At 34.0% G+C, this 20,430-nt stretch overlaps 1 protein-coding gene across 2 annotated transcripts in view; it reads left to right on the top strand.

Annotated features, from left to right (window-relative positions):
- The window catches only part of LOC135838465 (uncharacterized), a 185,723-nt gene extending 174,383 nt beyond the window's left edge, over window positions 1–11,340 (top strand). The window contains exons 7-19 of one of the 2 annotated variants that reach the window (XM_065354101.1): window positions 19–260; window positions 375–504; window positions 4,379–4,525; window positions 4,762–4,884; window positions 5,043–5,284; window positions 5,377–5,622; window positions 5,720–5,825; window positions 8,738–8,870; window positions 9,165–9,245; window positions 9,474–9,606; window positions 9,716–9,793; window positions 9,871–9,946; window positions 10,027–11,340. In XM_065354101.1, the coding sequence (XP_065210173.1) occupies window positions 19–260; window positions 375–504; window positions 4,379–4,525; window positions 4,762–4,884; window positions 5,043–5,284; window positions 5,377–5,622; window positions 5,720–5,825; window positions 8,738–8,870; window positions 9,165–9,245; window positions 9,474–9,606; window positions 9,716–9,793; window positions 9,871–9,903 (1,694 nt within the window). In that variant the 3' untranslated portion in view covers window positions 9,904–9,946; window positions 10,027–11,340. The remainder of the gene's footprint in view (window positions 1–18; window positions 261–374; window positions 505–4,378; window positions 4,526–4,761; window positions 4,885–5,042; window positions 5,285–5,376; window positions 5,623–5,719; window positions 5,826–8,737; window positions 8,871–9,164; window positions 9,246–9,473; window positions 9,607–9,715; window positions 9,794–9,870; window positions 9,947–10,026) is intronic. The other variant, XM_065354103.1, reaches the window with a different exon arrangement.
- Window positions 11,341–20,430: the final 9,090 nt, after the last annotated feature.

Raw genomic sequence — 20,430 nt, 5'->3', positions numbered from 1 at the left:
TATTTTTTAAAATTGCAGCAACTTACACGTACGTGATGAGAATACCTTTGGATAGACAAGGCGAAGAAAATATCCGTTTCACTGATACTCTAGCAGATCATACATCTCCATCGCATCATCAGCTCACAGAAGCAGCCCGAGAAGGGCTCGATAGAATGGTGATGCAGTCCAATCTTCGAGATATCTATCATGGTATCGTCGTGTCAGGTTTCGAACAAGCCAAACAATCGGATAAAGCTTCTGTTGTTTATATGGTTCAAGTAAGTTCGATCGACTTGATCGGTCTTGTACACTTTGTTAATAATTAATCAGAGAGATAAAAGGAGAGGTATTGATTCTAATTCTGCTTTGTTCGTTTGTGTTTTTTAAAACAGCTTTCGGAAAATCCAGAACAAGTCAGGTTATTGGAGGAAGTTCATAAGACTTTGAAAGCGAATAATTTCAGTTTAGGAGGCACCGATGTGTTTGCTGCTCCTGATATGTACCATTCTATTCAAGCCGATGGTAAGTTGAGAATTCATTTGAGATATTTTTGTCGTAGGTACCAGTCTTAGTCGTAGTCCTGGTAGCATGTCTACAAATTATATGATTGGATGACGTAAAATACTCTGAAAACCCGGCTCTGGTCTCAATAAAAGTTAAATTGGAAAAAAATACTATGATCAAAATTTCTACTGCCCAAAATCATTTTTCAATTTTTTAACAAGTTGTTTAAAATTTTTATTCCTCGAGTTTTTTTTTTTTTTTTTTTTTTGAAAAAAGTTAATATTTTGAAGATGAACATGAAATGACAATCTTTCAAGACATAGAATTTACTTTTTCTAGCCAATCTGGAATTTCCTGAACAATTTTCATTCTCTCCATAAATTTCTGAAATTTTATTAGAAAGATGTGTGTTTCTCAGAATTCGGGTTTTGGCCATTTTTGAATTGCCTTATCTGAAAATACGAGTACATCATTTCGACAAATTCCATCCAAACTTCTTCGGTGTGATTTTTTGACTAGAATAAAAATTTCAAAAAAAAACACAGGTATCTACTATTTTTTTTAAATAGTCAAATCAATTAGTCGTTTACAGCCACTTACAAAGTTGAAGCTAAAAAAAAATTATTTAAAAATGGTAAATGAGAATTGAATCTGGATTTTTGTCTTCTCTGTTTTATTTATTTATTTCTTAACATTTGCTATTGCTGGCTTATTAAATTTGTAAGCAATTTATTTTCTTCGTTTTCAGTCTGAATTCTTCAAGTATAGTATTTCTGTCATTTTCTCAATTGTTTTCATTTTTAAAATTTCGATTTTTCAATTTTTTGAGAAAAATAAAATTTCTTTTTGGTATGAGTATTTATTTTTGTTACGAATCTGAAACTGAATAAAAAACTAAAAGTGTTAACTCTCTTCAGTTGACAAAAATTGTTTAAAAAATTTGCTAAAAATTGAAAAAAAATTGATTCAGAAGCTCAGATTTTGGTTTTGAAAATTTAAAAATTTTCTCTTTTCAAAAATTCGCCCATAACATTGAACCTCATGCTGAACCCCTCTGTCCCCTCCCCTATCCCATCTTCCATTCTACCAGTGGGTTCTTGAGAAACTGCGAACTGCGAGAACTTAAATAGATTGACTTGATCAACTTCCAGGAGAGTTTTTCGATGTTCTCGTTTTGAAGTTTAGGTTCCATCTTTTATGCTCTTTCTCCCCTCTCCCTTCAGAATTCTTGGAGTTGATGAGAAATGAGAAAATAAAATCCTACTTTTTGGTTTCCTCCCATGTACGAAAAGATGGTGCTGAGTGTGCCTTCCTCACAGCTGAAAAACGTAAAACAACAAATGTTTGAAAATTTTTAGTTTCTGCAAAATAGGTATGTAACAATGTTAGTCTCCATCTGTGTAGAGTCCCCTTCCCCCTCTTTACTGGTCGAAAAAATCGAAGAAAATCCGGTAAAAAATATTCAAAAATTCTCTATTTCTTTATCAGAATCACCCCCCCCCCTCCTCGTTCAAGTTGAAATAATCAGAAAATCGAATTTAAAAAAAGCTTGCAAAATTTTTCAAGATTTGTCCAAACAGGTTAATCTTTTTTTTTTTTTTTTTTTTGAGAAATAAATAATCAATGTTGGTATTGTTAGTCCTTTTGCAAAGAGCTCCTTCCCCCCACATTTGAAAACATATTTTTTTGAAATTTCTAATTTCTGCGTCGATATTTTCTCTGAATAATTCCTTCAAGGGAACCTGTCATTAGAAATATGTATGTACTTTTGAATATTTTGCACCCCTCCACATAATAAAAAAACTCCCACGCATTAAACGTGAGAAGACCGACTTTTCGTAAAATAAAAATCTTTTTTACGAAAGAATTGATTCACCTTTTTTGAAACATTTGTACAGCAAATTGATCTGTTTACAATCGAATCGAATCATTTACGAACGATTGGCGATTGAACAAATTAATTGATTTGTAGGTGAATCATTCGCGAACGAGTTGATCAGTAGTGAATAATCAATAAATCATTCGCGAACGAATTGATTCGTATAAGTGACTCGTTCGCGAACGAATCGATTCGTACAAGTGACTCGTTCGCGAAGGAATCGATTCGTACAAGTGACTCGTTCGCGAACGAATCGATTGGTACAAGTGACTCGTTCGCGAACGAATCGATTCATTTACTCAATTTTTGATGAATCATTCGCGAACGAATCGATTAATTTACTCAATTTTTGATGAATCATTCGCGAACGAATTGAATAATTTACTCAATTTTTGGCGAATCATTCACGAACGAATTGAATTATTGTTTGTGAATCATTCGCGAACGAATTGATTCGTATAAGTGAATCATTCGCGAAAGAATTATTTGTATATGTGACTCGTTCGCGAACAAATCGATTCATTTACTCAATTTTTGATGAATCATTCGCGAACGAATCGATTAATTTACTTAATTTTTGGCGAATCATTCACGAACGAATTGAATTATTTTTTGTGAATCATTCACGAAAGAATTATTCGTATTTATGTGACTCTGACTCATTTGCGAACGAAGAAAAGTCACTCCCCGGCCTAACTCGTACTATCGCAACAAAAAATACAATACTCCACTTTTCTAACGAAGTGTTGGTAATATAGAACATGTTCCCTTCCTCGAAAAATGAATATTATTAGTTTCCCCCTCCCCCATTTTAATCCTTGGATTTGGTCCATCATCGTCAGAAAAGAATTATTTAATGTTCTCAATTTGCCCCCCCCCCTCACCCCACAATGAAAAAATGGAACCTTGTCCCTATCCCTGGGTTTCTAAAAATAATTTCATTATTTTATTGAAAGATTATCTCGATTTTTCAAGTTTTATTATAACCAGATAAGTTGAACTGGCCAAGATTATTGCTTGAGGAACCAATGAATTGATCTCACTTGATCACTTTCAGTGAGTGTTAATCGCCAATAGCCGCAATTAAAATGATACATCAAACAGGGTTTTCTTGAAGAGAAGTCATTTCAAAAAAAAAATGAAAGGAGATTACGTACATTTTTTCAAAAATAATAATTTGTTAATTTTTTTCTTTTTTTTCAACTTTGGCGGTCTCTATGTAGGTGTTCAACATTTTTGGGAAGACTGAAGGAAGGTTTTTCTTGAAATAAGAATTATCTAGCTTCATATAAGAGAATTAACATCATTCGGGAGACCAGGGGAAGGTTTTTTTTTGAAAAGGTGCTTGTTTAGAAAGAATCTGCCTGTAAATGAAAATTAAAAAAAAATTCTACAGACATCAATTTTTTATCTCTTTTCATTTCTCCCAGATAGAAGGAGGGGGGCTTAATACAAGAGAGCTAACATCATTTGGGGGCTCGTTGAACGTTTTTTTCTCGGAAATGGGGTTATACAATTATTCTAATGTGGAAATAAGATATTATCTTCAAAAAATTTCCCTGAAATTGATTGAATTTATTTTTCATTTTATTTTTTTGAATTTTCTTCAACTGGCAGGGAGAGGAGAAGAAAAATATGAGATTTAGGGAATTATTTTCTCACCCGAGATAACGACTTTGAAGGGGGGGGGGGAGGTGGAAATTTCAACTTTGCAAAGCGTATAACGAACGCAGTTGAAAATTTTTCAGAAAAATTGTCATCAACTTCTCTTTTCTTTACCTACCAATTTTTTTTTTATTTTGATGAATACATATATACCTAGCCTATCTAAATTTTTATATTTTGGGCAATTTTTACAGTATTTTTCAATACAGGTGCTATCATATTTTTTGAACACCTATTTCGAGCAATTTTTTTAAATTGATTTCTTCTGTTCGAATTTAGTCTATTTTGAATAATTATTCTTCTGTCAGTTTAACCATCTAATTTTAATTTTAATTTTAATTTTTGCAGACTTCGACGAATGCGGCGACAATAAATACCACGATTGTTCAGAGAACGCCCAATGTTTCAATTTACGAGGAACGTATACTTGCAGTTGTAAAGAAGGATTTACCGATATGTCTTATAATGCCCAGTTCCCCGGACGTGTGTGTTCAGGTAAGAGAGGCGATGAAATTAGAATCGAATAAATTCCATATAATTGCGGTTTTCGCAGTTATCGGTATAGACTGTGGAATTTGTCTGGCGTTGGTGTTTGCTTGTTAGATGGGGAACCTAAAGAGTAAATAGCGAGAGAAAAAAAACCGTCTAGTTGCAAACCGGGCATTCGATTACGATTAAACATAATAATGTATGTGCTTGTATATGTCTAATTTATTCTCGATGGTTTACAGCTAACGCTATTGGCTGTGAATTATGCAATTATCACGGTACGTGTTACTATAAAGCGAACGAAGATCCCACGTGCGAATGCTTCCAATGGTATGCCGGGGAATTTTGTCAAATAAATCTTAAAGGTATGGTAAAAATAAATGCAATTTTCGGAATGGTTATTTCACGCTGATATTTATTTGCATATTTACCCAATACCTAAGTAATAGTTGACTAGCTGTAATAATAAATTTCAAACTCGAATCTTTATGGTAATTTTTGGCATTTGTTTGGAATTTTTCAGTTACTTTAATATCGTTAATCGCAATCGGCGTATTGCTGAGCATTTTGCTAGTGGTGTGCGTCGTGATGACGTGCAATAAACAAAAACCACCGGAGATTCTGCGGACAGCGCCGAAACCTCATGTGGGCTTCAGACGTTACAGAAGCGTAACAAATGTACCTGGTGATAAACGTGCCATTGTCAGTGTTGACACAAGTAGCGAGGGCAGTATTGAGAGAACTCCGCCGCCATTTATTAAACAGGTGAACTTTCGCTTTGCAATTCTGCAGTAGTTGTTGAAAAAATACCTACCTAATTCGACGATATTATAATTTGGCTTTTATGTGTTGTGCAGAGAGTTCTTCGAAACGAGCCTCCTCCAAATGCACCTCCTAGCAGTATTCATGGCGGAGGAGGAGGTGGTACTGTACATAGTGCAGATCAGAGAGACAGAAGTCTGACAGTTTTAATTCCTCGAGCGAAATACAGGCCGGCTTCGCAACCGTCCTCGACGCTTTTAACCATGTCTACTTTCGGACCCGAACAAAAATTGCTCAATTATGCTGCTAGTAGGGAAAGTAGTCGTACGCCCGAGAAGAAGGTACCTACCTATTAATTACGTTCTGTGTCGAATGAAGATTGAAGAATCTCTCGGTCTCCTCGCGATCAGTTCTAATGATTATTTGTTTTTAATACAGATGTCGCGATGCAGTATGCATAGCAGACGACTCAGCAATTCGACCAATTTTTCAGCTGAGCCTCAACCTAGAAAGAAGATGTCTGCTCCGAGAAGACCTTCTAGTGGTTAGTATTGTATTATGAAATTAGTTCTACCAGATAGATGGATATTTTATTCCCCTCTCCTTATCGTGTTTTTTCAAATTTTGCAACTGTTCTGCACATTTATTTTATTTTTTTTTAAATACTGCTTCTCACAAGGGAGATATCCCAATTGGCTGGAAATATTTTGCATTGGACAAGATAGATCGAAAAGTTCTGAACAGTCGCCATTGAAACATCGACCAAAGTCATGCGTGCTGATTGCTAAAGTTCATTTTTGATCGCTCCAAATTAATTTGAAATTTCTAAAGGGAATGGAAAAATAAAATCAAGAGTTCGGAAAAAACTTTTTTTTTATTTAAAAAAAAAACAAAAACAGTTTTCTGTTTGAAACGGTTCTTTTGTTTAAAAAATAAAAACTTTAAAAAATAAAAACTTTTGAAGTTTTCTATTTTTATTTTTTTTCTAATAAAAAATTGAAAAATTTGAAAAAAAAAACGAGTTGGTTTGGTATTTAAAAAAAACATGTTTTAAACAAAGTAGGTACCTATTTTCAACGCTTTTTTTTCACCTCAGTCAATTTTTTTTTGTTGTTTCAAACACGTATTGTTTAAAACATTCAAACTCTGATAAAAATATTGAAAATTTTGCGATTGCAGCTCTTTAAAATTTTTGAAAAGTCACCGAAAATGAACTTCTGCATAAAAAATTAAGGTTGTAAGGTTTTTAGAGTACACTTTTTCAAACCTAGTTAGAGTCTTGCTTTTTACAATTTTTTATAAAATTTTGAAATTTTCGTCAATTCTTCCCTTATTAGGAAGGAGGTATCCTAACCGGTGGAAACATTTCAAAACCAGACGAAGCTAAATTGAAAGAGCATTCAAAAATACATCATCAGCCAAAATTTCGGGGGCTAATGTGCATTTTTTTAATGTGGGTGAATTTTTAAAAATAAAATGTGTTCCAAAAAATTAAAAAAAAAGTTAATATTTGCCAAGTTGACCTAAAAAACAGAAATTTGGTGTTTTCGAACCCCTAATCGATTTTAAAAACCATGTTGAATCGTCTTGGGCGGTTCTGGAGCCTCCAGCCGATTTTGAAATTTGCCATTTCCACGAAATTTTACCTAATGAAGTTGGAACTTGGAAAGCTGAAATTTACTATATTTACCTTAATTCCAACATGCTGAGTTGGTTGGGGTAATTTTTAGTCATTCTGGAACCTCCAGCCATATTTTGGAGATTTCAGATTTATCAAAAAAAAAGGCCACAAAAATTGTCAAAAATCATCTTCAATCCGCGGTTTCTATCGATTCAGAACCATTCATTTTTCTTATGGCTGTTTTTTTTTTTTGTTGAAAATCTGGAATTTCCAAATTATCGCCGAAGGCTCCAGAACGGTTTGAAATCATTTCAATCGACTCAGCGTGTTGAATATGGATATAAAATGAATTTTCAACTTTCCCAAGTTCGCCGGGTAAAATTTTATGGAAATTGTAAACTTCAAAGAGCTTACTGAGGCTCCATGAGCAGCAAAACGTTCAAAACTATTTCCAATCGATTGGAGGGGTCGAAAGTAGGGCCAAATTTCAACTTTCTGGGCCAATTTAGTGAAATTTCGATTGTTTTGCATTTTTATTTTGACCTTTTTTTGGGAAAATCCACCCAAAATCGAAAAATGTACCAACTTGAGCATCTGATTTTGACTCGTAAAGTATTGTTGCATATTATTCTTTTGATCTAGCTTCGTTTAGTCCTTAAAAAATGAAGTACATATTTGAGAATTCAAACCACTGTGAAGCTTTTACCTAAGTTTTAGATTTTCCGGTTTTCAAAAAAAAAAAACAAAAAAAGTTGCAAAAATTTTTGATTTAGTTTTGCAGAATTTTGGTTCTCTTCGATTGCACAAAATTGAAGGAAAAAATCAAAAAAATTGCAACCCTCTTCCCCCTTCTCAAAATTAGAAATATGGAAGAACGTGTTTTGGTTTTCCATTTTTTTTGATCAAACGTTGCCATTTTTCGTTCATTCTCTCCTTTTAGAATTTTGATTTTGATGCATTTTTTCTTCGTCGATTATAACTTGACGAACACAATGAAAAAATGACCCCCTCCCCTTGGTCCCTTCAAAGAAACTGAAACATACATTTAGACAATTTTCCGGGTCCCCCATATTTCAAATTAAATTTTGAAACTTTCCATTCATTGCCTCTCTTTTTTCTTTTTGAGTCTCGTTAGAACGGACTGAGAATTGGGAAGGAGGAGTTGAATGCCCTAAAATGTTGAAAATCTTCATTTCGTGCTTGCATTTTCTGCTTTGAATTTTTCAGCTCTAAAATTGGACAGGAGATCAAAAATTTATCCATTTTCAAGAATTTTTGACTCATGTTCGATATAAATATCCTGATTTGAGGCATGAGAGACTTACAAAGATTGGTCTTGAATTTTTTTAAAAACATTTTTTGGGGCTTTGAAATAATTTTAGAAGCTGGAGCGCTGAAGTCGATGCTCAAAATGAAAACCAAATATTTTAAAATTAATGAAGTAGTGAATTTTTCAGATTTTGGGTCTCTCTCAACTCACCGTGGGTTTTAATTCCAAATGTCCCTATTTTTTCCAGATTATTTATTTAAATTTTTTAGTTGGCATAGTTCTTGGAAAATGATATACCTATACTTATTTGAACTCCCAGAATTAGAGTAACCTTTAAAAATGAGCATTTTTTTTCAATTTCAGATTTTTTTCTCATTGAAATGCAACATTTTATTGAATATTTGAGTCATTTTTTCCATAATAGGTAAACGTATAAAATCAATAAATTGACAAAATTCGAATATGTACCCATTTCAAATATGTATTCTATACCTACCCCTTTCTCCCTTCCCCTCTGACAACCGTATTCTCGAGGACTGGAATAATGATTTTTTATGATTTTCAGGTGCTCTAGTCTCAGCCGGATTCGAAGTATCAGCTACAGTTAGCCGGACTCAGGAGCTGGACGAAGCATATATTAGTCAGTCGCATACCGACCTAAATCAACCAACTTATAATAGCATAAGAACGGCCGAAAGGTAACCTAAAATTTCAATTTGATAAATCACTGCACTCAAATTACACAAACGACAAGTTTTAAGTATTTAGATGGCACCTTTTTTTATTTATTTTTTTTTTAATTTTTTTTTTCAATTTGCGTATCTCAAATGAGCAAATAATTATGGTAGTTTGTAAAAGTAGTTCTTATTAGTGGTGGATTGTAGGTAGTAAAAAAGAGGCGAGGTTTTGAGTAGATATGAATTTTATCGAGTAATTTTGTACTTGTAGTTGGTGGTAATATTGTACATACTTCTTCATTCTGTTTTTTACAGTTCGATTATTGTAGATGTTCCTTCATTACCAGTATTTGCAACATCGTTTGAGGATTTCATCACCCGAGTTGATAAACTCGGGTAAGATATACACGTTTTGTATTTTTTTGCTCTTTTAATTATTTCTTTCTTTCTTTCTCTTTCTATTTCTGTGTCTATCTGTCTCAATTCTATTGAATTCATTCATTTTTTGTTTTTATTTAAATTTTGTAAAGTAAAGTACCTATCTCATTAAATAAGGCATGCTCGATATCTCACGAATATTTTGGAATTTGGGTATTGATTGAATATTTTTTGGAATATTTTCAGAACGGTTTCTGAAGCTAGATCTTACGACGAAACCACAATTCAACCTCCAGTCAGAAGTTTACACCATGTTTTCCACTCTCAAACCCATACGTGTGGATCGAAGAATTCTTCTTCGCAGAAAACCAACATTGATGTGAGTATATTGAAAGAAATTGAACTGAAAAAAAAAATTAAAATATAACTTTTCACTTACCAATTTATTTTTAAAAAAAAATATTAATATGAGTGTTTGTTTTAATTAGGAACATCATACGATGGGTGAACGTGATCTAGGGTCGACGTATATGCCCAAGTCACAACTTTATAAACCAGATATAAGGGTTTGTATTTGTTTCCCTCTTTTTATTTGGATGTTTTCAAAATATAAATTCCACTAATCCTTTATTTTATTTTATAGGAAAGCGATGGCTCGAATTTTGATTCGTTATGAAACGATAATTTCTGACTTTTACCTAGAAATTAAATTTAAAAAAGTAAGCTTCTGAATTGATGACGTTTTAAAAATTAAAATATTCTCAACAATCGATAGATACAAACTGTGTTATTTTTTCAGATTCGAATTAACGCGAACTTGTCCGTGTATAAAATAAGTCTTCAAAGTGATTATTTTTTTTAAATTATAAATATTTATAAAATGATGTAAATTTGTACCTATCTATACTTTGAAATTGTGTTACGTGCATTGTATTATTATATTATTTTTTTCATTTGTGAATGTGTAAAAATGACCCTGTAATTTAAATTTGAAAACTGTATATAAATTGTATACTTAATTTGATTAGAAGATGAAAAAGTTTTTTTTTTGTATTGTATGCAATTAGTCATGAAATGTTTTAAGATACGGAATCGTTTTTATAAACTGATTTATAATAAATTATTATATTAATAATGTTCCTGTCAAACGAAACGAAACATGAAGAAAAGCAAAATCCATAATACGAGGTTTTTCTCTCTAATTTGCGAACATGAAGAAAAAGAGAAACGTGATTGGTTTATTTATTTTTGTATTTTAAATTATAAGTGAAGAAAATGCTCATTTTTTTGTCGTCTTTTATGATTATTTATATTAATTTTTCGTTTTTTTTATACCTAGTGCCAAAAATTATATTATTATTGGTAGGTTTGTATTTAATATATGTTTTTTAATAGCCTACTTATTACCATAAATTTAACACTTTTTTTTTTGTTCTATATTTATACTCACATTTTTCGACTAATAACAACTACGATATTGTGTAAATATTTAAAACGATGTGTTTGTTTTGTATTGTTGTATGTGTGTGTGTGTATGTGTGTGTTGAAGATATCGTAAAATTATGTAATCGTCGTGGTTTATGGATTTAAGGGTGTACTTCAGGATATCGATTGATAGGTTTAAAAAAAATAATCAAATTTTTAGATTAGATTATCAAATTGCTACGAAGTGTAATTTAAAAAAATTCGCGCGACTGAAGTTTAATTTTACCAAAATTGAATCTTTCGAGAAAAATATTTTCAAAAAAGGGCTTCGTAGCAGTTTGCGAAATATTTGGGTATTCGAAATGTATAATATTTTGAAACTCTTCAGATTTCCTGATTGTGGTAATTTTTAGTTTTTCATTCGAAAAATCCAACCACGTAAAATGATATAAAATGACAATATTTCATTATCTTTGATCTTTGTCAAATTTCGTTGAAAACAATTTTCGAGTTACCTGTTGTCTGATTGAAAGCTCAAGTACACCTTTAAATTAGTAGAATCGACGTATTTGCAGCTTACGTAGAGTGTTTCCTTACATTTTCAGTGTTGTTATCAGTCTTATTTTTGTTATTATTTTCTGTGTAACATTTTAATTTATATTAAAGCTTATTTTTTACCGATTTTAAACGAGTAGTATTTCAATTCAATTCAATTCTTTATTTGAGATACGTGCGGCAGCATTGCTGCCATCATATCAGGTTAAGCATTACATAGACATAGATGATTATTTGAATAGGTATAGAATACAAATTTCAGAGTTAAAATTGGATAAAAGTACACTCGATTAAGACATAATAATATGATGAGTTAAAACTATAGATATTCTACACCAGGTTATTTTCAACAGAAAAAAAGAAAAAACAAAAAAACAGAAAATAAAATAAAAATAAGAAATAAAAAACAAAAATAAAAATTGAATGCTTATTGATCCAGGGAGCTGAGATATTCTTCCAGGGTGTAATAAGCCCTAGTTATCAGCCATTCTTTGAGGGCATTTTTGAATTTTTTTGCAGTTGGCTGGGTTTTTACACTCCCTGGAATCCGATTATATACTTTTGCTGCAGAGGATACAGTACTACACTGGAGAAGTTTTGTGCGGTGGTGGGGAGTTCTAAGGTTACCTCGTGATCTGGTACTGTATGGATGGGTAATTTTTGGAAAGGTTATAACCCCAGTATAAACCATGAGAGATATGTCTAAGATATATTGTGATACTGTAGTGAGAATTTTATTATCAATAAAGGTGGGCCTGCATGTTTGTCTTAGAGGTATTTTATAAATTGTTCTTATTGCACGTTTTTGTAGTGTGAGAATTTGTTTGACATAAGATGCATTACCTCCCCAAAAAACCACCCCATAGGCCATTGTAGAATGGAATAGTCCGAAATAGGCAAGTCTGAGAGTTTTTTGATTTGTAATTTGGCGTAGCTGAAAGAGTAAAAAGTTTATAGATGACAAACGACAAGTTAATTTATTGATGTATACATCCCATTTTAAATTGCATTGAACATCAACCCCTAAGAACTTTGCAGCACTGGAGACATTAGGCAGAGTTGAGAGAGTTTCTGCTACCAGGTCTGCCTCCCTAGGGGCTACATTGAAAGGTACTGTTACTGTTTTGTCCAGGTTCAAGCTCATGCAATTTGCATTAAACCAACAAACCAAGTTTTTGAGAACATGTTCTGTTTTTTTAAGCAGTGTGTCCCAGCTACCACCCTTTAAAAACATGGTTGTATCATCTGCAAACTGTGTTAGAAGTGCATTAATGTAGGATGACAAATCATTAACATAGAGAATAAACAATAAAGGTCCAAGTATGGAGCCTTGGGGGACACCTTTGTCTATTATTTTCTCTTCAGAAAAGGTGAAAGTCTCCCCATTTTGGATTTTTACAATTTGTACCCTATTTTCAAGGAAAGATTTTAGCCAACTGTGGATTGGACCCCTTATCCCATATTTTTCCAACTTTCCTAATAAAATTCCATGGTTCATGGTATCAAAAGCTTTTGACAAATCACAGAATATTGCCAATGAGTTATCACCTTCTTGGCCTGCTTGGAGAATTTTGTTCAATAAATTAAATATTGCTTTGGTAGTGTTTTTTCCACGACGGAAGCCAAACTGTGTTTCACTTAGAATGCTGTTAGATGATAGGAATCGTATCAGTCGATTATACAACAGACGCTCAAAAATCTTTGAGAATACTGGTGTTACAGAGATAGGCCTGTAGTTGTTTAAATTTGATTTTTCTCCTTTCTTGTGTACAGGGGTTACAATACTCGATTTTAAGCTGTCTGGAAATTTCCCCTGATCTATAGAGTCATTAAAAAGTTCAGCAATTACATGAGATATGTAGCGATCAGCTTGTTTGATAAGGCCTACATCTAAACCATAACTATCTCTTGAGTTAGAATTTTTGAGACCTTGTATGACGTTAGAGACTTCAGCTGCAGTAGCTGGTAGCACAAACATTGAGGAATCATTAGCTGGAATAAAGGACAATGGGTCCAATGCTTGAGAAGAATTAAATACCTTATTTGCAACTGTTGCAAAATGTTGGCTGAATAATTTTGCCATATCAGCTGAGTTGGTATATTTAGTGTCTTGGAATGTAATATGGTCGATGGTTTGTTTGCATGGTTGATATGAGTTTATTATCTTCCATGTAGTTTTGCAGATATTGTTTGAGACTGCAACTTTGTGAGAGTTTGATTCTATATTTGCCCAATTGATCAATTTTTTATATTCCTTTTGAAGGAGCTTGTATTCAATTTTATCATCTTCAGACCCACCAAATTTCCAATTTGAGTAAGCGTCTAACAGTCTAGTTTTTAGAGTGCGTATTTGGGTTTGAATACTATGAGGATAACGTAAGTGGTTAGGTTTATGATTTGTGCAAGTTTGAAGTGGGAAAGATAAGTTGTAGTGGTTCAAAAAAATATTTAAAAAATTAGAAAATCTTGAGTTGATATCACCTATTTTCAGTGCATCCCAATTTTCAGATTCCAGAGAGTGCAAAAATTTATTAAGGTTTGTTTTAGAGAATCTACGTTTTTTTAAAGGAGGTTGTTTTGCTGTATTCACAGATTTTTTGACCAGTTTCAAGGATAGGAATACACTATTGTGATCTGATATATGTGGTATATCTACCCTGGAAGAAAACTCCAAATCCTTATTACAGATGAAATTATCAATACAATTTCCTAGCCTAGTGGGCTGATAACATGTCAGCTTCAGACCATATGATGACAGTAATAAGAAAAATCTACGAGAAATAACAGTATCATCTAAAATATTAATATTAAAATCACCACCAACCACAATTTGGTAGCTATTATTGAGGAGAAGGGTAATGGCATGTTCTAACTTGCTAAAAAATATGTCAGGCGTACCTGAGGGTGATCGGTATATGGAGAGTATATTTAGGTGGAGAGAGGGAACTGAAATTGCTGATATTTCAATATGCTGCTCTTCTGACAGCGCCTGAACATCATTACGTGAGTTATACACCAGATTACAGGAGTCTTGAATCAATATGCATGATCCGCCTGCTTTCAAACTATTTCTACAGTAAGCAGAAGCAACAGAATAGCCATTAATGTACAGAGAACCTAGTTGGTTAGAATTCAACCAATGTTCTGTTAAACAGATCAGTTGACAGCTGGATTTTCCAAGGTAATCATTTAATAGGGCAATTTTATTTGAGAGTGATTGCACATTGAGAGTTAGGAGCTGTATAGTTTGCTGGCTTGAATTTATAGAGTAGCCAGAGGCAATTGAAAATTTGGGGGATATGGAGCAATTGCAGGTGGGTTACCTGAATAATGGCCAGAATAATTGGGCTGATGATTGATAAGCATTGGCATCATAACTGGTGGTTGACTGAAATACATGGGTGGTGGGTATCGAACATTTGGTTGCATCAGTGGTATCCTGGGAGGAGGAGGGGGAGGAGGAGGAGAATGAGAGGGAGGTGTATGAGTAGGTGTAGTTGGTATCATCGAGGTTGAGGTTGGCTTTCCTGACGAATTCAGCACAGATGTAGATTTGGTAAGGTGAGCAGAAACGTTGAGTTTGTTATGTTTATACCACTGTATGCCATGAGTCTTTTTCGTCACTGAGGAATAGGTAGATGGTTGGTGGGTGGATGCACTAGATTTCTTATTACGCAAGTTTGTCCTGTTGAAGGAGTCATTAGAGCTTACACTGGTAACTATACAAGCAATAAACAGAGTAAATAAAAAACGAGCAATATTTCCACATAGATACCTTTTACCATTCTCATTAAGATGTCTTCCATGAGTATAATGAATGCGACGTGGTTTGAAGCACCGCCACTGTAGGTACAATTCATTCAGCACTGAAATTATGGCTCGAATATGCCTATTTGCGGAAGCAATACCTTGATCAGTCTTCTTATTCATTGTAAAGGGGATCTCATATTGGACAGCATGGGTTCTAGATGAGATCTTCCTAACATTCTGAATATGTTCATTGACAATGTCCATTGTAGGATTATTTGAACCTCCAATGAATAGAACCACATCATCGGTAGTATAGTCTGCTGTCAAAAGATCAACACTACGCGAACACTCTGCCAATGAATTCCCTGGTTTGCTGAGGGCCTCGATTGTGAAGTTTGTAGTTCCCAGAGCCTGTGTGAGTAGGTGTTGGAGGCCTCTGATGTGACTGTCTCCTACCAGAAGCACCCTATGCTTCGTTTTCTTGGATGATTTGAACTGGACTGGAGGATCAATTAGGGTATTTTTGTTGTGAGTATCTAGGTTTTCACTTGCTGCAGCTGGAGACTTTGTTTTTCCCCCATAAAGTGACCTGGTTTGTGAATGTTTCAAAGACACATGAGTTTCAAGTTGGATCACACGTTCTTGAATGTTTTTCACCATGTGTAGGATGTCGTTTACTTGTGTGCCAATTTCTTCAACGCATTTCAGTAGAGTGGGTATATGTTTTAGCCTATTCTCCAGGATGTTAATCTCATCAATAATAGAGCCTGGGAAGTCAAAATTATCATCACCACTAGGATGTTCTCTGTCACTGATATAAGTATCATCGAAGGTGTCAAGGTAATTGCCAGTATCTTCGAGAGTATTATCATTTTCGATTTTGTTCAGATCTGACTGTGGTTGTGGTGTGACTTTTGAAGAGTTATGAAAGGGTGTTGACGTTGATGGTTTGAGAACATGTGCTGGTACTGGTGTAGTTGGCGCAAAGGGGGGTGGCTTGGGCACTGTACAGGTATGCACATCAGCAGTAGTAGTAGCAATTGACACAACACTTTGCTGAGGCGGATGATCGTGTTGTTTTACTTGTTTTCCATTGTTGGCTACCGATTTTGTCTTCCCAGGTGAGACTTGAATGCTGACATTACATTTAGAATTTGTACAGGTGTATGTATACTGCCCGGATGCACATTTACGAGATTCTCGGTACTTGTAACCATCTTGATAGAAGTATGTTACCATGGTGACGTAAGGAAACTTTGCCTGTACCTCTTGGGTTAGGCAACCAATCTGCTTCGACTGAAACACTCCACTGATGGCGGCAGAGAGTAGTACTACAGCTGATTTTCACCAGGTCACATATTAGAACCAGTTGACACGCAACAGTGATAACAGAGAATGGCAACGTAATTTTACTCAGCTTTTTTCAATATTAGCAGCAAGATATAGACATTATTCGCGTATTAGAGCCATACAAAAAATATCCAAACCTATCCGATGCCCAATAAAGGAATAGCACACGTTTAAACGATCAAATGGATCTTGGCAACGACAAAATCTAAGTTTTAATACACGTAACTGATAAGACTCGCATCTATACGCGACAGTGACAATTTTCGCAATAATTATCGAATATGGACAAATTTTTAACCGCCGAAGCACCGAACGACACACCACAATACACAAAACACGATTCAATAAAAAGAATCACGAAATTCGGCGAAAAACCCAATTATTTGATGAAAAAAATAATGAGAAAAATATCGGATGAATTTTCTTTTATTCCTTTCTCCTAAACCAACCTAAATAAATGTTCATTCGACTTTGTAGATTGGAAAATACTCGAAATTTCCAAATTTAATTTCATTTGGATTGCGTATAAAAATATCGATAAAAATATGAAAGAAAATACAGTGTTGAAAAAAAACGTTTTTTTTTTTATAAAAAAAAACAAAACAAACGTTTTTTTTGTGGTTTTAACACAACTGCAATAAAGATTTTGAAAAAAAGCACAACGCGATTTGGATTTCAAATGGAGACCGCGATTTCAAAATAAAAGCACAACTTCGAAAAAAACAGCGCGATTTTGAAAAAATAAGCACAACGCGATTTTGAATAAAAACACAACGCGTTCTCCAATGAATCTATTTGTAAATCAGGGGACTAGGGTAATTTTTTAAAAATTGATTTCTCAAAATTTTTAACCTTTTTTCAATTATTTTTTAGAAATCTTTTCAACCAAGGAGCGGGAAGGAAGTCAATGCAGAGATTATCAGATCGTTAGAGAGTCCAGAGAGGGGTTCTATCTCAAATTGTGACCATTTAAAATACTTTTGTCACAAAAATTGTTTTTTTTTTCGAATTCGAGAGCCTTTTTGTAGATATCATTGCCTTGAATGTACTTGAGAAATAAATCAGAAAAATGGAAAATTACTCCTCGATCAAGAGAAATACCTTTACAGACTCGTACAGGAAAAGTGATTCTAAACTCGGGTGAATTGTTATCCTCGCTTCACTCGAACCTTAAACCTGAAGTATACTATGTAGCTACTACCTATGTATTTCATATTATACCTATACAGTATGACACAGAAGTAGTGCCCGGTGGCTTTTATTTCTAAGTGGAAAGAGCTAGAGAGATGAATGAAGCGGCGTTGAGTAGGGAAAAATAAGGGTTTTCAAATCAAAAGCAACCTTGAAAGTTTCAGGCCCATGCACATGGTGTCAACAAATTGAAAAACCGGTTTGGTCAACAAATTCAAACTGGTTTTTATTGGCGCAATGTATTTTACACACTAAGGCAACAAAAACGCGATATGAATTTTTTGAAACCGGTTCATTAATTTGCAACCGGTTAACAAAAAATACCCAAAAATTGAAAATAGAGAAAAAAGTTTGAAACAAAAGTTGTAGAGCGTGAAAAATTACACCATTTTTGCTGATCAGATTTTGAAACCGGTTCATTAAGTCGCAGCAAGCCATCAAAAGTTACCTGATTGTAAGTTAATTAGCCATTTTAAAAATCCGGTCAGCAAAAATGGTTCAATTTTTCACGCTCTACAATTTTTATTTTGAGCATTTTTCTCTGTCTTCAATTTTTAAGTGATTGTCAAAAACTGGTTGCTAAATGCCAACCAATGAACCGGTTTCAAAATGTGATTGAACAGAATTGAGTAATTTTTCATGCCGCGCAACTTTTGTTTCAAGCCTTTAACTCGATCTCCAATTTTTAGGTAATTTTGATAACTCGTTGCAAATTAATGAACCGGTTTCAAAACCCGATCAGCGAAAATGGTTCAATTTTTCACGCTCTACAACTTTTGTTTCGAGCATTTTTCTCTGTCTTCAATTTTTAGGTGATTGTTAGAAACTGGTTGCTAAATGCCAACCAATGAACCGGTTTCAAAATGTGATTGAACAGAATTGTGTAATTTTTCATGCCCCGCAACTTTTGTTTCAAGCTTTTTTCTCGATCTCCAAGTTTTAGGTAATTTTGATAACTGGTTGCAAATTAATGAACTGGTTTCAAAACCCGATCAGCGTAAATGGTTCAATTTTTCACGCTCTACAACCTTTATTTCGACCATTTTTCTCTGTCTTCAATTTTTAAGTGATTGTCAGAAACTGGTTGCTAAATGCCAACCAATGAACCGGTTTCAAAATGTGATTAGACAGAATTGTGTAATTTTTCACGCTCTACAACTTTTGTTCCAAACTTTTTTCTCTATCTACAATTTTTGGGTATTTTTTGTTAACCGGTTGCAAATTAACGAACCGGTTTCAAAAAATTCATATCACGTTTTTGTCGCCTTAGTGTGTAGAATACATTGCGCCAATAAAACCCAGTTTGAATTTTTTGACCAAACCAGTTTTTCAATTTGTGGACACCCTGTGCATGGGCCTGAAATTTTCTTCAAGGTTGATAGAGGGCAGATTGCCCCCACTGCCAAAGGTAGTGCTTATATTATGAACCCCTTATATTGAAAATATTGGTAACGTCTGAAATACTTTAGAAATAGGCTAAGTACATATACTGTTGCGATGTACTCGCGCATATAGGGCTGCGCACCCTTCTTATTAAAGGGTTCGCGGCGCCTTTGACATTTATAGCCCAAGATAGGGATTTTGGGCATAAATAAGTAAAGTCACATAAATTCTGCAATTTATGTGTAAGTAAATGTACTTAGCAAGTGCGTGATTGGTCCGCCACTTTTGGGGGTGGGAGATTGACCATTTTACGCTGCTTTTATAATACTGATCTTCGCTCCAAGAAATTACTTGAGTTCGGATATTCGCAATAGTCGGTTCTTATGTCAACGTTAATAAAAGGTGCCACGGATGCGCCCCTATATTGGGGAGACTGAGACCATAGTACAGTTCTTTTTCATTTAACACCATCTCGCGCATGGTTAATACTAATGATTAAATCCAGATTAATCGATCTTCCATCGATTAATAACAAGTGTACCTTTTCGGTGTTGAGGGATTTATCCAGAAATCACCTCGATTCGCGAAGTTAACAAGTACCTCTTTTAGTTAAGTTCCATCGACGCCCTTAAGTATTAGGTGGGCTATAGAAGAGATGGAAAACGTGTACAGTTCAAGTAAGTGGTGCTTGCACCTACTTCGTTTTATTTTTAGCATTTTTTCCCATAGAAGTGTAGACCAAGGTGTCGAACTCTATGGTGACCAAAATCATGTGCTTTTCGCGTAAACATTTTATTTATGTGATTATTCTCGTGTATATAATACCATGTGCCTATTTTCGCCTATCCTAACTGTTGTGTCTTTTAGGGTAAAATCTTATAATTAGGATTATTGTCTTATTCATAATGGCCCACATCTCGTAAATATGTGAGGTCATTCTTATGTTTAAATTCATCCAGTTTCTTACTCTCTGTCAAAATCTTAGCTTATGGAGTATTCGATGAATTTATGTACAAAATTGTAAATATACTTAGTAAGCATCAAAGTGTCTTGTTTATTACGTATATTCTTTTAAATGATGTATAGTGAGTTTAGTCAAACTACGCCCTTCTGAGCTATCCAGGTATTGGCAAATATTCCCCGCCTAAGGAATATTTCTAAATTTGAGGAGCTTGGAATCAAAACTCACTTTTAACACCAAAAATCGATATGCGTTTTTTTGCGGATTCGGATACTTCTTCAATTTCTCTATCACCCTACAGAATCCATTTGTCCAAATTCGGCCCCAGTTCTTCACAATTTCCTGTTAAAAAGTGCGCTTGGAGTCAAAACTCACTTTTGCCACTGGCAAAAGTGAGTTTTGACTCCAAGCTATAAAAAAAACTGTATTTTCAAAGTCGCATGGCAGTCTACAAAGCCAAAATGATTCAATAGCAACTTCGGAAGCATTTTCTGATAGTGAAAATAGCGAAAATGGTAGTTTTGAATTTGGATGTTATGCAACTGAGGAGGTAAAAAATAGGATGTATTGAGGGCTCAAAACTTTTAA

This window comes from Planococcus citri, chromosome 3 (assembly GCF_950023065.1).
Source record: "Planococcus citri chromosome 3, ihPlaCitr1.1, whole genome shotgun sequence".
NCBI lineage: Eukaryota > Metazoa > Arthropoda > Insecta > Hemiptera > Pseudococcidae > Planococcus > Planococcus citri.
This window is presented reverse-complemented; position numbering and strand designations above follow the sequence as displayed.